Here is an 18383-nt window from a genome sequence, read left to right as displayed (position 1 = left end):
CTTTAAATTAGCACCCTGGCCGGGGGTGCCAACCAATCGAGTTGATCGGAACACAGGCAGAAACTGCTAATCCCGGCCCATGATTCGAGCAGCCTACTGGCTGCTTTCCCTGCCCCGCGCAGCCATCTTACCCCCCACCCTCCTTTCCTATACATTTTTTTAAAACTCCCTCCCCCTTACCTTTTGTGTCGGCAAGGACAGGGCACCGCCACCTCTGCTGCTGCCGCCCCCGTGCACCCACCAGTCTGCCACGGAAATGGAAGAGGGACTCTGTTAGAAGCCCCACCTTCCATCTCCATAGCGGCCATTTTAGGACATTATTTGGTTCGAATGAATTGGACCCCACGATGCGTCCAGTTCATTCAAATAAAATAACACCGCTCTCAGCACCCTGGGTTACCAGATGGGCAACCCGGGGGGCTAAAAGTGTTGACAGCCAGTACTAATCTATTTTCAAAAAAAATGCTTGCTGTATTATAAATTTAAATAGTAATATTCTGCAACCACTAGATATTCTTTATGCTGAAAGGTTCTCTTTAAAATTTGACGTCAATGAAACATTACATTTGACAACCAATCGCCACTGTGAGTGGCTGAAAGGGGTGAAGCCATCGGTTATATTGTCTGCCCAAGCACTACCAGCCATTAAAGGTCAATGGCCCTTTACGACAAATCGCAGTTACCGTCTGTGCCAAACTACAGTATATAAGAGGCGTAACTATTGAGCAACCTAATGCTACTCTTCTGTGCCGTGATCAAGCCGGCTAGTGTACTACGCTGGGGTGTACATGTCCGGGCTCTTATACGTCTATGTTCTTTCTGTATCTCCATTGTCTTAAAGGCATGAGCTGCGGCAGCTCCTGAAAAGGCAGATGAACGAGAAGTGGACGCTGCAGAAACAGGTGATGCTCAGCCAATCCAAGGAGTCAGAGACTGCGATGGATGCGGATCGCTCGGTGCTACTACAGGAGCTGGAAAACGAGAGGAGCAGGGCCTTATTCCTGAATAAATACCGGGACGAGAACAAGAAGGTGAGGAGGGATGAGGGGCACGGTGGATTAAGGGTGATGTACTACATAAACCCTGATCTAGAAAGGTCCATCAATACCTAAGGTGGTGAGGACTAGCAGGCTCCTCTGGTTGGCCCGCTAGCCCGACCCTGAAAAATCATGAACCCTACTTTCCCTCTAGCCCTGCTTTCACATTGATGTCCATCTGTCTCCGTAGCTTCTGTCATTGCCGTTTGAAGAACCCTGTTACTGGCGTTGCGGTCATTACGCCTGAAAATGGTCGTTCCATACAATCTATCATTGTACAACTTGTTTGAATTTCTCCTAGTCCCCCTCCTTGCTCCTCTCTGCGCCCACCAATGATGACCAGTTTAATTTCACACCTGTTGGAGTATGGCCAACTTTGGTTTATTGAATTATCTTGCATTTGGCTATGAACGTGACAAAGTGATGAGCTGTCCTCCAACGCGGGACACGGGCTTGTCTGAATGACGGTGTGGTGAGAAAGGGGGTATAATTATCAGGACTGTAAATGGTTCCGATGAATAGCTTGGACTATGAATGAAGCTGATGGAGAGCATAAGGAGTCGAGGACTGGGAGTGTATGATCAGGGGTGGCAGAAGATTTGAGATGCTGAAATGGGGCAGGTGGGCTAGTTGAGCAGGTGCACAGCTTGGAACACGATAGAGTACCATCTATTATCAAGTGGCAACATTTCTAAACCGTGTTGGTTGGTTGATTGACCGTGAAGGCCTCCATAGACTGGAGATAGTCGCCAACTGGCCGGGTAGGCCAGCATGGTGTAGACAGCGTGTACGCTTGCCTTAGATGGGGTCCGCAGCTCTTGGCGTGTGCATTGAGGGACCTCACGCTCTTTCCAGTATGCACAGTAGCACTGTTGTGATGTCATCCATCAGGCACTGGGTCTGGGGCAAAATGGCACTGACCAGCAAGCTTGGCACTATAGTTGGAAATTTTTACCACTTTTGACCCCTACTTGGCAAGTGTATAAACTCAAAGAAAAAATGGATTTGGAAGCTTTCTGATATCCTTTGAAAGGAGATACACGCACGCACGCACGCACACACGCACGCACGCACGCACGCAGAAACGATGCATACAGAAGGGACCACATCTCTGATCAAAAAAGGGACCTCCATTGGCTCCCCTTGTGGTAGCGCATAAACTTTAAAGTTGGCACCCTGGTGCATCGCTGCCTTTATGGTACAGCCCCCCTCCCCCCCACCCCCTGTACTTAAAATCCTTGATCTCCCCCTGCACTCCCAACAGAGCACTGCACTCCTCCTGCTTGGCGCAGGTAAACTGCCCTGGACACAAGCGATGGAAAGTTTCCAGTAAGCGCTGCCAGGTTCTGGAACAGCTTGCCACTAGCACTTATGCAGGAGGGGAATACTAGTGCCTTTTTGCAGAGCTTTAGAAACGTTCTTACTTAGGAAATTGACCGCTCAGTGCCCATCTGGCTTTAGAACCCATGATTGTCCCGTCTTATTGGTTTGTGCGATTGTTGTACTCGATGCCTGCAGGCTTTTGGCACACTATAAATAAACAAAATAAAGAGCAAATGAATGTAATTAACATTAGATGATGAAAAATGATAAAATCTTCTTGATGAAGTTAAAAAAATCGCATTGCACTGAAAGGAATTCTAGAAGCTCCGAATGCAACGAAAGTTCTAACTCATCAGCCCAAATGAATATTGTTACACCATCACAGCTCTGTGAAAATATAGCCAACGGTGTACCTCGGAAATCAGTGATGTACCTCAAGTCATTTTAATCTCTCCTATGGCTGAACCCGGCTTGGATACATGTCATAGTAGAATCCATCATAGCACCCTGACAGTTCCCTTAATTGCCTGGCATTTCTGTGCTGGACTGACCTTGGGCAGGCAAAGGTTGATTATGCAGTGGACATTTCTCTTGTGTGAAAAAGCCGCAGTCAATGAGCTCTTTGCGATGAGACCTGTCACGGTTTAAGGGACAACAAAGAACCTGAAATAAACGTTTTTTTATTGGTTTTGATGGAACATCAGGGGATTAGGTTTCAATGAGACCATGGTCAGGGCGGGGTAAGAGATGGGGGAGTTCTTCTGAAATGTAGCTGTTTTTGGTTCTTTTCACCTATACCCTGCACACTCCTGCCTTCTTAGCGACACGCGGTCGCTTGCATTCTTTGGGGTGTTGTGTGGCCTAGCTCTTCTTTCTTGCCACCTTGTGGACTCTTTTTTTGTCTTGGGTTGAACTTGTTATGTTGCTCTGCCTGTACTTTGACAAGATCTGCACCACAGCCCCTCCCCCCCCTGCCTTGGGTCATCTAGACAGTGCTGGGGTGTCACTCTTTTGCTGGCGTTGGACCCCAGTATTAACACACTTCTCTCCCACATATTGGGGGTGTGGGCTGGGCTCAGCTGGTTAGTCTCACAAGCCATTTATTATAATTAATATTATTATGATATTAATGAGCCTGGACTTAGTTTCGAGTAGCACCAGAGCACTTTAGCCGTCACCAGGCCACTCTCCACCAGTGTACGAGCTTAGCGGCCAGACTCTGGAGACTTCTCCTCTTTCACGTCTATCCGTTTTACTCCTTTCCTCCTCTCCTCTCATGACCCTATTCTCTCCCCCGTTCTCCACATTTCTACTTGCCTCTGGCCCTCCTCTCTCCAGGTTTCTCTGTTCATTCCTGCCTTCCCACGTTCTCTCCTCCTAGCTGGTCCCCATTGCGGCCCATTCCTTCGCCTCACCTTTCCATCGCCTCCGGTTTCTATGTTCATTCCTACCTTCCAACGTTCTCTCCTCCTAGCCGGTCCCTATTGCAGCCCATACCTTCACCTCACCTTTCCATCTCCTTCGGTTTCTCTGTTCATTCCTGCCTTCCCACATTCTCTCCTGCTAGCTTGTCCCCATTGCAGCCCATTCCTTCACCTCACCTTTCCATCTCCTGCGGTTTCTCCGTTCATTCCTGCCTTCCCACGTTCTCTCCTCCTAGCCGGTCCCCATTGCAGCCCATTCCTTCACCTCACCTTTCCGTCGCCTCCGGTTCCTCTGTTCATTTCTGCCTTCTCACGTTCTCTCCTCTTAGCCGGTCCCAATTCCAGCCCATTCCTTCACCTCACCTTTCCCTCGCCTCCCGTTTCTCTATTCATTCCTGCCTTCCCACGTTCTCTCCTCCTAGCTGGTCCCCGTTCCAGCCCATTCCTTCACGTCTCCATCGCCTCCGGTTTCTCTGCTCATTCCTGCCTTCCCATGTTCTCTCCTCCTAGCTGGTCCCAATTGCAGCCCATTCCTTCACCTCACCTTTCCATCGCCTCTTGTTTCTCTGTTCATTCCTGCCTTCCCACGTTCTCTCCTCCTAGCCGGTCCCCATTGCAGCCCATTACCTCACCTTACCTTTCCATCGCCTCTGGTTTCCCTGTTCATTCCTACCTTCCAACGTTCTCTCCTCCTAGCCGGTCCCCATTGCAGCCCATACCTTCACCTCACCTTTCCATCGCCTCCGGTTTCTCTGTTTATTCCTGCCTTCCCACGTTCTCTCCTCCTAGCCGGTCCCCATTGCAGCCCATTCCTTCACCTCACCTTTCCATCTCCTGCGGTATCTCTGTTCATTCCTGCCTTCCCACGTTCTCTCCTCCTAGCTGGTCCCATTGCAGCCCATTCCTTCACCTCACCTTTCCATCTCCTCCGGTTCCTCTGTTCATTCCTGCCTTCCCATGTTCTCTCCTCCTAGCTGGTCCCCATTGCAGCCCATTCCTTCACCTCACCTTTCCATCTCCTCCGGTTCCTCTGTTCATTCCTGCCTTCCCACGTTCTCTGCTCCTAGCTGGTCCCCATTGCAGCCCATTCCTTCACCTCACCTTTCCATCTCCTCCGGTTTCTCTGTTCATTCCTGCCTTCCCACGTTCTCTCCTCCTAGCCGTTCCCCATTGCAGCCCATACCTTCACCTCACCTTTCCATCGCCTCCGGTTTCTCTGTTTATTCCTGCCTTCCCACGTTCTCTCCTCCTAGCTGGTCCCCATTGCAGCCCATTCCTTCACCTCACCTTTCCATCTCCTCCGGTTCCTCTGTTCATTCCTGCCTTCCCACGTTCTCTCCTCCTAGCTGGTCCCCATTGCAGCCCATTCCTTCACCTCACCTTTCCATCTCCTCCGGTTCCTCTGTTCATTCCTGCCTTCCCACGTTCTCTCCTCCTAGCTGGTCCCCATTGCAGCCCATTCCTTCACCTCACCTTTCCATCTCCTCCGGTTCCTCTGTTCATTCCTGCCTTCCCACGTTCTCTCCTCCTAGCTGGTCCCCATTGCAGCCCATTCCTTCACCTCACCTTTCCATCTCCTCCGGTTCCTATGTTCATTCCTGCCTTCCCACATTCTCTGCTCCTAGCTGGTCTCCATTGCAGCCCATTCCTTCACCTCACCTTTCCATCTCCTCCGGTTCCTCTGTTCATTCCTGCCTTCCCACATTCTCTGCTCCTAGCTGGTCTCCATTGCAGCCCATTCCTTCACCTCACCTTTCCATCTCCTCCGGTTCCTCTGTTCATTCCTGCCTTCCCACATTCTCTGCTCCTAGCTGGTCTCCATTGCAGCCCATTCCTTCACCTCACCTTTCCATCTCCTCCGGTTTCTCTGTTCATTCCTGCCTTCCCACATTCTCTGCTCCTAGCTGGTCTCCATTCCAGCCCATTCCTTCACCTCACCTTTCCATCGCCTCCAACCCCCTCTTAACTAGTTCTTCATTTGCCTCACTCTTTCCATTAATCTAATTCTCGCACTTTCTTAATTATTTCTCCATATAACCACCTCCCTCTCCTGCCTTCTTCTACTTAGCCTCCTTTATCTTTTTTTTACTTTGTAAACTATTTCTTCATGCTACTCCCTACCATCTTCACCCTCTCTCCTTCTCCTCTTGCTCTGCTTCTTTTTCCCCTCCTTCACTCTTGTCTCTCTCTATCCTTCACCATTTCTCCTTTTCCTTTCCCCTCCTCTCTTCTCCTTGCTACTTGCCTGCACTTTAGTTATCCTCTCTTCCACCTCCGCTCTCTTCTCCTCTTCCTTCCATTTAGGTGATTTGGCTTCCACCTTTGCACTTATTTTCTTCTTAAGCTATTTTCTCCCCCACCTCTACTCCCCTTTCCTCTCCCCCACCTCTGCTCCCCTTTCCCCCCCTTTGCTCTCCCCCTCTGCTCCTCTTTTCTCTCCCTCATCCATGTTCCTTTTTTCTCTCCCCACCCATGTTCCTTTTTTCTCTCCCCTCCCATGCTCCATTTCTCTCCTCCGCCCTCCTTTCTCTCCCCTACCTCTGCTCCTCCTTTCTCTCCCCACCTCTGCCCCTCTTTACTCTCCCCCACCTCCGCTGCTCTTTACTCTCCCCACCTACACTCCTCATTTCTCTACCACATCCACTCTGCTTTTCTCCACCCTACCTCTGTTCTTCTTTTCTCTCCCCAACCTCTGCTCCTCCTGCTCTTGCTCCTTTTCTCCTCCTTTGCACTCCTCTCTCTGGGGTTGTGCACGTTTTCATCATATTCCAACTGGTTGATTATTTTTAGTGGTCAAAGTGGGCAGGATTGGTTGCGAGCGGTGCTCCTCTATCATTTTAAATTAAGTTTTACTCAGGTACGTCATTGAGGGGTCGCCAGAGGTCGCAACTGCGACCTCTAAGGTCTCACTTGCGACCGCTAAACATTTTTATTTTTTTGGTAATGTAAGCTCCTGGCCTGTGGCCAGCACCATGTGGCTCTTTACTTCTGGAGTGGCTGGCTTTCTTGTTCAGACCCCTTAAAAAAAGAAGAAAAATAAGAACAGGAGTGCCACAAGTCTAACACTTTCAGCACTGACCCTAATTAAGAAAGAATAGGAATACCAAATAATGTGTCTTTCTGGAATTCTATACCATAATTGCTACTCATTAAAGGTTTATTTCAGGCACACTTCAGGGAGTGAGTCGCTAATTTAGTCTGCTTTTAAATGCCTCAACTCAGCCTTTCATCCTTCTGAGGTGGATAAATGAGTACCAACACAGGCTGGGTGATATTGGGTGTATATTTTTTCTATATAAAGCGCTTTGGTCATGGACGTCTGCTTGCATTCACAGTAATTTGGTAATATGGGCCTAGACACACTGATCTTAACGATATATATGGCAATCCATTGTTGTATGAAATGTACATCACATTAGTGATATCGTAACCATATTTTTCGTAGTGTACAATGCTATGTGATGCCACTTTCTGTTTTGTCAATGGGTGAAAGGTTGTGTTCCATAGCTTCCCGCGATATCACTTTGGGGCGGGGTCAAATGACATCACTTCCTGTGATGTCATCAGAGGGTCAAGGGTCGTGTGATGTCACTTCCGCTACCCTTGGCATTTGGGTCACTGCCCTGACCGTTTCCTTAAACAGCAGGCGCATGTTTTTTGGGGTTTGTATTGTGCCTGGGGGGTATGGCGATGGGGGTTGTGGGGTTCCACTACTTATTTTCGTACACTTCGACCACTGATTATTTTTTACTGGATTTCTTTGCCATTTCTTTACCCTGAGCCCTCCCCTCTCTTTTCCAACCAGTAGTGCCTGACCCCAACCAAGCAATTACCTTTATAGGATATAAAGCAGAAAAACTGCAAAAAACATGTGGGCAAAGATTATTCAACCTGTTAAAGTTCAACCAAAAGACTTGCTCCCCTCTTTTCTCACTCCCCTGAATTCGCTTCGCTTTCTTTCAGTCCTCTCCACACCACAACCGTTCCCACACCTCCTAACCTCCTGCATTCCCGACTCCCATACGCTTTATCGGCCCCACATCTTTTCTCCCTACATCGGGTGCTTCTTGGATTACTTTATTGGATGATTATTCTCAGGTGTAGGGGGTGTCATGTGATTTGCTAATGATTGTGTGGACTAACAAACTGATAGCCGCCAACATTACAGGTCTGCAAGCCGTCGCTGATTCTGTTTTCTTAATGTTATTTTATTGTGCATTTGTATAGCGTCCCGGGAGGATAGCGCAGCGGCAACGTGTTCGCCTTGGAAGCAAAACGACAGGAAGCAACACAGGTTCGATCCCCGGGTCCGCGCTTAGAAACCTCTGGGTATTTGAGCGCGTTATAAATACACAACTAAAAAAAGAAAAACAAGACAATTACGCAACTAAAAAACAAAAAACTCCTGTAACAGCGCCTCGATGCCCGCAGGCTGTGTGAGTGCTTTAAAAATGCAATGAATAAATAAATAAACCATTGGTATGATCTCAAAGCGCTGTGTGTTGAATGTAAGAGCTGCAACTAATGTCCAGATCATCTCACATCCCGAAAGCTGCATGAATTACTCAGGAGCTGTTCCCTCTTGACAAACCCTATTCGAGAACCCATGGACAGGCTTGGTGGTGGCTCTTGGAATTATATGCTCCCTGTGTCTCCTACATTGTGCCCAGTCTCCATAGTGGGGTAGTTTGAACAGAAAAAAGAATGTGGACTGGAGAGCCTGGGGTTCCTCTGTAAAATCCCTGTGGGGCATCACAGGGATGGTCCGGTACCTAACCCCCCGGGTCAGGTTGATCCCCATCAAGTGGTCACGAGCACTGGAATTCTTCACAGCCTCTTTCAAGTTGGATTTAAAGCAGATGAATGGGAAGAGTCTCCAATGGAGGCCACGTTCGGTGAGTTGAGACCGATGTCCGAATCTGGCACCTATGAGTACCTTGGACCATTGGGGCCTTCTTCACTGACAGATAAGAGATCAACGCACAGTTTTTTATCTGGACCAAGTGCTCTCTTCATGGCGGATCACAAGGAGTGGCCCGTCCTATTTAGCAGTCAAAGGAAATGGTCTTCCCATGTGGCAGAGACCATCCTTCCTACCCTCCCTTATTACTTTATGTTCATCATAGCTCCTTGACCCAGGGCAACATCATTTTAAGCTGTACTCTCCTTTTTTTTAACTGCTTGTCCTACAGCAATAACCCACCGCTCGTTCAATATTCGTTTAGATGTCCAACATTGGCCCAAAACAGAATTGCCCAAACTGAACCTCTGAACAGAATTGCCCAAACTGAACCTCTGAACAGAATTGCCCAAACTGAACCGCTAAACAGATTTCCCCAAACTGAACCGCTCAACAGAATTGCCCAAACTGCCCCCCTAAACAGAATTGCCCAAACTGAACCTCCGAATAGAATTGCACAAACTGAACCTCCGAACAGAATTGCACAAACTGAACCTCCGAACAGAATTGCCCAAACTGAACTCCTGAACAGAATTGTCCAAAATGAACCTCTGAACAGAATTGCCCAAACTGTACACCTAAACAGAAGTGCCCAAACTGACCATCCAAATACAATTTCCCAAACTGAACCTCTGAACAGAATTTCCCAAACTGAACCTCTGAAAAGAATTGCCCTAACTGAACCTCTGAACAGAATTGCCCAAACTGAACACCTAAATAGAATTGCCCAAACTGAACCCCTGAACAGAATTGCCCAAACTGAACCCCCAGCAAAACCAAAGCCAAGGATTCTGGAGAATCTCAGTTAATTTCGACCCGGAGCTTTGGTTCAGGATCCACAAACTTTTTGATCAATCAAAACCTTTGGTGTCCCACCAAGATGAAGGTTTCTACTTCATTCCGCAAGTTCTTGCTGGACCCAGATAGAATGCACACACAGAGCTACGATCGCACCAATGAGAGAACGCACACACAGAGCTTCGACCGCTGCAATGAGAGAACGCACACAGAGCTTTGATCGCTGCAATGAGAGAACGCGCACACACAGACCTTCGATCGCACCAATGAGAGAACGCGCACACACAGAGCTTCGATCGCACCAATGAGAGAACGCTTACACAGAGCTTCGATTGCTGCAATGAGAGAACGCACACACAGAGCTTTGATCGCTGCAATGAGAGAATGCACACACAGAGCTTAGATCGCTGCAATGAGAGAACGCACACACAGAGCTTTGATCGCTGCAATGAAAGAACACGAACACAGATCTTAGATCGCTGCAATGAGAGAACGCACACAGAGCTTTGATCGCTGCAATGAGAGAACGCGCACACACAGACCTTCGATCGCACCAATGAGAGAACGCGCACACACAGACCTTCGATCGCACCAATGAGAGAACGCGCACACACAGAGCTTCGATCGCACCAATGAGAGAACGCTTACACAGAGCTTCGATTGCTGCAATGAGAGAACGCACACACAGAGCTTTGATCGCTGCAATGAGAGAATGCACACACAGAGCTTAGATCGCTGCAATGAGAGAACGCACACACAGAGCTTTGATCGCTGCAATGAAAGAACACGAACACAGATCTTAGATCGCTGCAATGAGAGAACGCACACACAGAGCTTCAATCTCTCCAATGAGAGAACGCACACACAGAGCTTCAATCGCTGCAATGAGAGAACACACACACAGAGCTTCGATCGCTACAATGAGAGAATGCACGCACACAGCTTCGATCGCTGCAATGAGAGAATGCACACACAGAGCTTCAATCGCTGCAATGGGAGAACGGAAACACAGAGCTTCGATCGCTGCAATGAGAGAACGCACACACAGAGCTTCAATCGCTGCAATGAGAGAATGCACACACACAGAGCTTCGATCTCTCCAATGAGAGAACGCACACACACAGCTTCAATTGCTGCAATGAGAGAACGCACACACAGAGCTTTGATCGGTGCGTTGAGAGAACGCACACACAGAGCTTTGATCGCTGCGTTGAGAGAACGCACACACAGAGCTTCAATCGCTGCGTTGAGAGAACGCACACACAGAGCTTCAATCGCTGCGTTGAGAGAACGCACACACAGAGCTTCGATCTCTCCAATGAAAGAACGCACACACACAGCTTCAATCGCTGCAATGAGAGAATGCACACACAGAGCTTTGATCGGTGCGTTGAGAAAACGCACACACAGAGCTTTGATCGCTGCGTTGAGAGAACGCACACACAGAGCTTCAATCGCTGCGTTGAGAGAACGCACACACAGAGCTTCAATCGCTGCGTTGAGAGAACGCACACACACAGCTTTGATCGCTGCGTTGAGAGAACGCACACACACAGCTTTGATCGCTGCGTTGAGAGAACGCACACACAGAGCTTCGATCGCTGCAATGAGTGGCTTGAGAAATGGTAACTCTCGGGCTGCGGCACCATTTATTTTGCTGCCAGAAATTATTACAATCCTGCCTAAGCTTCTCAGTAAATCAACCCCAGCCACATGCTGGAGGGAACCATCAAATCTATAGCACCTATGCATTGCCCTCGTGTCATAAGATAACAGGTTAACGTGCACAAAACAAGTCAATGTTAGGCTCTGTGTGCGTGTCCAGGGAAAGTTGTCCAATTTTCATGTAGCTCTTAATAGCGGCACTTAATCCACTTCCAATTCCCACTTACTTAATCGATTAAGGGAATTAGGGTTGACGGAGGATATGATTTGCTCAGGATCACACAGTTTGGTTAATATTGGTGGCTGAGATTGGAATTCGAGGGTCTTGATTTCATAAACTTTGCACTGGGGCATGTGTGATTTTGCACAGTAATAGCAGTAGGGCAAAAATTGCCTTGGTGCAAGAAATCCAGCATCAATTCAATGTAAGTTTTTCTAAGGGCTTATATAAAGCCCTATTTGCAATTTGGCCGGGAAGCAAAATCTGCGATGGCATATTTGTTTGCACTGGGGAGCTATTCCCAATGCACTGTTTCTGCACTGAGCCCCTCGTTATCCAGGCTAGCCGACCATCTCACTGCCAGGCTCTCCACACTGACAATTGACCTGCGTGAATATTTATTATGATTTTTTAAACAGCCCATGTCAAACAAAGCTTTCACACATGTGTAGTGCTTTAATTACAACAAATGTTACTAATACCCTTTATGTACCAGTATTTACTATACTTGGCAGGATAAAAGGCGGAGAATACCCTGCTGTGATTCAAGCTCCTGACCTACTGCTTATCCTCTTATTTCTGCAGCAAGCACTTAACTCACTGCGTTATCTGACCAGCGACCCTGCCAGACATAACGCCTGTCTACCTTTCTGTGGTTCCTGTCGCAAAGCTTGGGAGGAAAGAGGGCATTGTTTTTAACTCTGAATGAAATGTTCACATGTTTGAGTGCAGGAGCACGTGCTCTCTCACAGGGGCTTAGAAGACAAGCTCTGGCACATGGCTCCCAGAAATGCCTCTGTAATCTTCGTGGAACCCTAATGAGGGGGCCATGGCGATGTATTTTATTTAAGCTCTTGCGCTCTGCATTGCGTTTTCTACGATTGGTGCACGTGATGCTTCACTTTTTTTTGATGATCTGATAGGATGTGGCATTTATAACACGCCTGTACACAAATGTTTCTAGGTGTGACAAGAAGGGGGAGATGGGGGAGGACAAAATAACGATTTTACTAGGCCTTGTGTCATTCAGATCGTGCAAGTGCAGGGAAGGAGAGAAGTGCCAGGGGGATGGGAAGGGGGAAGTGCAGTTAGCTCACAAGTGCAGCCAGCGGGTGGCTCATAAGTGCAGAGAGAAGGGACTGTAGGGTTGCAGATACAGACCCCTAAGTGCTGGGGAGCCCAGAGGCAGCGCAAGGGCAACTGGACATGCAGGAGCCTGGGCCCAAATTCAGAGCTTGACCAGGTGACCAGTGCGCAGAGCACTCGGGTGCATCAGCAGGGGAGAGGAAGAACGGAACCGAAAAGGAAGGTCTTGAGTTGCTTCCGGAACCATAGGTGGTTCTGCTCAAGTTTGAGAAAGGCAGGGAGGCTGTTCCAGAGGGAGGCCTCCAGCCGAAGAGATAGATCTGCTCCCAACTCTCTGCTTGGAGAAGCCAGAGATGTCTTTATGGGAGGGCAAAAGGGGCACATGCCCCGGGGCCCCACAAGGATGCCTGAGCAAAAGAAGTCAGTTTCCTTTATTCACCAAACTTAAATAGCACACGTTAAGATATTTTACTACTACTACATACTACATACTACTGAGGCACTAAACCTATTGCCTCTCATGTTGACAAATGCATTCTGCACTAATCAATTCATCCTGTAATGCTTTCTGTGTTCACTGTGGTGTACATAATAATGTGTGAATTCACTACCGCTCATTTAGATTTCTGCAAGGCAGCATATCAAGCTATGGCTTGTGAAGGTGACGAGGGGGGGCGTGATCAGATATTGTGGATCTCCTCATGCATTCATTTCGGTGGAGGAGGGCCCTAAAGAGGTCTGTGCCCTGGGCCCCAAAAGTGCTTAAGATGGCCCAGGGAGAAGCGTCTGACCCTCAGGGAGTTGGAGGTGGATGAGCGGAGGGCTCGAGAAGGAAATGTTTTGGAAGAGAAAGTTGGAGGTAGAGCGGTTCCGGGCCCCTGAAAGCCTTGTGGACAATGCAGAGGGTCTTGAAAATGACCCTTGCAGCCACGAGGAGCTAGTGCAGAGATTTCAGAGCTGGAGGGACACGATCCCTGGGGTTGAGGCCAAGGACAAGTCTTGCAGTCCTGTTCTGGATGAGTTGTAAAGGTTGAAGAGTAGAGGCAGGAAGATTTGGAAAGAGGCTGTTGCAGTAGTCCAGCCTAGAGAGGACAAGAGATCTGGAGACAGTGAGCTTCCTGTTCCAAGTGAGAAAATGAAGAATACCTCTGAGGAGGTGCAGCTGATAGTTTGACTTCTTAGAGACGTCAGAGATGTGAGAAGAGAAGAGAAGGAGAGGGTGGAGTCGAAGATGACACCAAGGTTCTTAGCCTCATAGGAAGGAGCAGGAAGAGGGCTGTAGGGTATTTTGTGGAGATTTGGGGCCTGACAGTATTTTATTACCGCCGAAAAATAACTTAGCAATAATCACTCCTTGTATTCAGATTTGGCCATGTGCAACAATAATACAGTGGACATGCATTATTTCAGCACCCGGACATGCATATTTGGTATGCGTGGTTGGTATGCGTGGTTGGTGGTATTTTGGTGAGCATAATTCCCTTGTTTTATTTGTGGCCCCAATGTCCAGAATCCCTTATCTTTGCTTAGATTTTTCGTGTAATCACTAGAGAGACCTCAGACCTACATTTTAGGAATACCACATTTTCAGTGTTAGTGTTAGTGTGCCACCATGGGCGATCTCACTGACTTATTTACGACAGAGAGCTATATGTGGTAATTTTGTGGTAATTTCCACTACCTTATATACGGTAGGGAACTATGTCCAGAGAGTCCCTCTTCCCGTTGGCTCATGTACCTCCAACGAGCTATGCTACAAACAATCACTCTCAACTGTCCATACTGAATATGATCATGCACACATCTGTCTTAAAATGACAATTGCATTGTTTAAAAATCTCCCCTCATCATCAGCACTGTATTGGTAAATATAAAATACACCACCCGTCTGCTTTCAAATATTTTTCTGTATTATAAAAGTTGCATTTAAACACGATCTCACTCTTTACAGAAATAAATAAAATAGCACAGTAACAGCATTGTCGGTGATACACTGAAAAAAAAGTGGCGGAGAACAGAACACAATTTGCAACATTAATGTGTGATTAAGGCACCGGAATCTCCTTTCCTACTCTGACCGAACATTCTCGTACACACTCAGCTCCCACACTTATGTAATTACCTTATCTGTTCAGTCAAGTTTTCTTTAGCTGTTCTCTTTCTGAATGCGGCTCCCTTGAAGATTAACCCCAGTGAAAAGGAGCGCCTTTCCTTCTCAAACCGGGGTCATTGCCTGGAATTCTCAGCTTTTGCAGATAGGAATGCTCCAACCAGGAAAAAGGTCCTTCTCCCAGCTCTGCCAAATCTTGACTGCCCTTCTCTCTCCTCAAACTCCCCCCAGCAAAACTCTGATCACTCCCTCTAGCATGATACTTGCTATGACGCTGCTCCAATCAGAATCAATCACGCCATCTCCTCCTTCTCTACACAATGGCTCATTTTTATAGTAATACTTTGTAACCAACTGATTTCCTGTTCTTTCGAGCTCTTTTGCTTCCTGTAATTATGTGGACAGGGCAGCAGAGAAAAAAAAAATGGATGTGCGTTTAAAAGTTCACTTTCAGAATAGGCCTAATTCTGCAGTGGAGACACATTTTTATTAGTGGATTATGTTAACCTCAGTTTCATTAGTCAGGTTAGTTATAAGTAATGTTAGTTATTATTTTCAAATGTGTCTCTCGCACCATAGGCATTTCAGGTGAAAAAATATTGTGCATTTTTGAATGTGCACGTGTGCTTTTAACTGTAAAAATAGATTTGCATCTTATATGTTAAAATCGTTTTTGACTGAATAGCCTGTCTTTCCTTGTTAATCTGGTAACACATATAGCAATGCACCGCACCCTTGTGGTGGTGCTGCAAAGAAAATTGCTACCTGTGCAGTAGTGCTGTACTCTGGGCTGTTTGCTACCCGTGCAGTAGTGCTGTACTCTGTGCTGTAACACGCCAAATAACCTTACACACCCTCCTTTTGTTTTTAGAATCTGGCTACGATCCAAGCCAATTCCTAAAAAAAAATGTTCTTTTTCTTCTTTTCACAATATATCAATCCAATAAAATGAATATTCATGTGCATCAATGAAAAAGTTGCAATCAATACAGTATTCATCTGAGTTCATTAGTTTACAAAATGTTCTACATTTGCCTTCTCAGTGGAAGTGGCATTACTCTAAGTTTAGATTTTTCAAGTCAATTAAAACAATGAAATAAAACAACTAACCAAAACAAATAATTAATATAACAAATTAAAATAAATAATTAAAATAATAAATATGTGGAACTCCATATGTCAGCACTCTTGTCTGCCTCTGATATGTCCCGACCAGCGATGTTATTTGGTTCATTCGAGTACACTTTCATCTTGGCAATCTTAGATCCATAGGAGTCATCTTTTTTAGCATTCTGGTTATCTTGTCTTCACCTCCACCTGGAGGCAGGCATCTTTTGGTCTTCATCCAGGGGACTCCAGGACTCCATCGTCTCCCGTGGCATCTGATCCCGGAACCTCCGACCAAATAATGTTAATTTTCTAAATCAAATAGAAAATAAACCAATTAAGTACATAGCACAATACTACCTTCACCCTTTTGCCAAAAATAAAACATGCTTGGTAAAAATATTTCGTTTTTTTTTTTTCTGAAATTAAACACAAGTTAAAAGAAAACTAGCACACATAAACAGCATTCAATATTTAATACATTTTCTCTCTGCACACCAACCATGAGCTTCCGTTATATGTGCATTTATTTATTTATTTTATATTATATATTTTTACATATACTACAGTGTTTATGTGCCATCATAACAATCAACTTTTTAACTCCTTTGTCACTGCCTCCTGATTGTACCCATTTATTTTCTCTTTTTGTGTTCAAGGGACTTTATCTGTTTCTACATGCTCAAGCTGCCTGATCTCATGTCTTGGATGGCATGGTTTGATTTGATTTACATGGACAAACTGCTCTATTGCTGTTTCACCTTCATTTTTCAAATTTTATAAACTACAGGAGAGACCTTATCTATAATTCGAAATGGCCCCTGCCAGGCTGCTAGAAATTTAGAATTTTTCTGTTTACTTTTTCCAAAATGAAACTTGTACACCTGATCCCCTACACTGTATTCCTTTACTGATGTCTTTTTATCATAATAAGATTTTTCACTGTCAGCAGCTCTTCCCAGATTTCTCTGCACAAAAGCAAATGCATGTTGCAAATGCCTCCTCAGTTCATCAATATATTCATGAACTGTGGATGCACTCACAAGGGTTTGCTCATGTGTTCTGTATAGTAGGTGTTGTGGTGACACCATTTTCCTACCTGTTAAGACCTCATGGGGGCTAACACCTGTTGCTTTGGCAGGAGTCGACCTGATTGCCATCAAAACCAACTGTAAACGTAAATCCCAGCTGGAACCTGCTTCTGCCACAAATTTCTTTAAAATATCCACAACAGACCTATTGCTTCTTTCAACTGTACCTGAAGACGCCGCCCGATATGCGATATGTAGTTTCCTTTTTACACCTAGTATTTGCCATACCTTACTCATTAGAGTACTTGTGAAATGACTTCCTCTGTCTGACTCAATTCTTTGTGGCAACCCAAACCTTGAGAACACATGGTTCACCAGCAATGTGGCTGCTGTTTGCGCACTACAATCTGGTGGAGGAATGCATTCAATCCACTTGGACATCAAACATACCACACTCAAAATATAACGGTGTGCTCTGCTCGACCTTTTTAAAGGACCTACATAGTCTATTTGCAAATCTGACCATGGGAGAGTTAGGGCTCTTTTCATCAATGGTGCTCTATGCATTGGTGAAGCAGGTTTAAATTGGGCGCATACTAGACATCCTCTAGTATATAATTCCACATCTTGGGACATATGTGGCCAGTAAGCATAATCTTTTAGTATTTCTAATGTTTTTTGTGAACCTCTATGTCCTGCAGTTATGGCATCATGTGCATGGTGTAGCATTAGTCCTCTGAATGAAAGGGGTACTACCCACTGTATTTGTCCTGTTATGGACTCTCTAATCATGAGTCCAACCTGTAATCTAATTCGTGTTTTGTTCTTTAATAGCACCCTCAACTCTTCTTTTCCCATACAGTCATTTTCTTTTAAAGGATTTTGTTCGGGGTCTATCAAATGATTATAATAGATTCCCAAAATTTGATCATTCTTTTGTGCCTCAATCAAATCTTGGTCTGGCGTGTCATGACTCCACTGCACCACCGGTTGATCTACCTCCTTTGGTGCTTTAGAACGTGTGACTGCATCAATTTGTATTTCACCCATTAAATAATCAATAGGTAGCAAATCTCCCATCACAGCCCCAATCTTAGCCAGGTGGTCTGCCTTATCATTTCCCTCCTTATCCTCTCCTGGTGTTTTTAAATGCCCACGAATTCTTCTCCAGTATATTGTTAACTCATTCTCTGACACCAATTTGTCTATGGCATGTATCATTTTTCCATGCTTAAGTGGCTTTTTGTTATATGTAACCATGCCTCTTGCTTTCCAACCAGGCAAATACTCCACAAAGCTATTCCGTGCATAGTCAGAATCAGTCACCAGGACAATTTCACTGAACTTTTTATCAACTGCAGTAGCAATTGCTTTATAAATGGCTGCCAATTCCGCCACCTGACTGCTCCTATCTCCAATCCTCATCCCTATACTGGGGACACCTTCACATTTCAACCAGACATTTCCTATTCCTGCCACTAACTGTTTATTACTGTCATTTTCAATGTGAAAAGCACAACCATCCACATATACAGTTGGCAAATCCTTGCATGTTTTTTCATCAAAAGCTTTGTGTGGTGATTGTTCAAATTCCTGCAAACTAGTTTCTGCTTCCATTTCAT

At 46.0% G+C, this 18383-nt stretch overlaps 1 protein-coding gene across 1 annotated transcript in view; it reads left to right on the top strand.

Moving 5' to 3' along the window:
- LOC138565827 (uncharacterized) overlaps positions 1-18383 on the top strand; it is a 235520-nt gene that overhangs the window by 198403 nt on the left and 18734 nt on the right. The window contains exon 6 of the mRNA XM_069643009.1: positions 842-1031. Within this exon, the coding sequence (XP_069499110.1) occupies positions 842-1031 (190 nt within the window). The remainder of the gene's footprint in view (positions 1-841; positions 1032-18383) is intronic.

Source organism: Ambystoma mexicanum, chromosome 2p (genome assembly GCF_040938575.1).
Source record: "Ambystoma mexicanum isolate Mex_15411 chromosome 2p, UKY_AmexF1_1, whole genome shotgun sequence".
Classification (NCBI taxonomy): Eukaryota; Metazoa; Chordata; class Amphibia; order Caudata; family Ambystomatidae; genus Ambystoma; species Ambystoma mexicanum.
The sequence above is the reverse complement of the archived record's forward strand: the minus strand, read 5'-3'. Positions and strand labels throughout refer to the sequence as shown.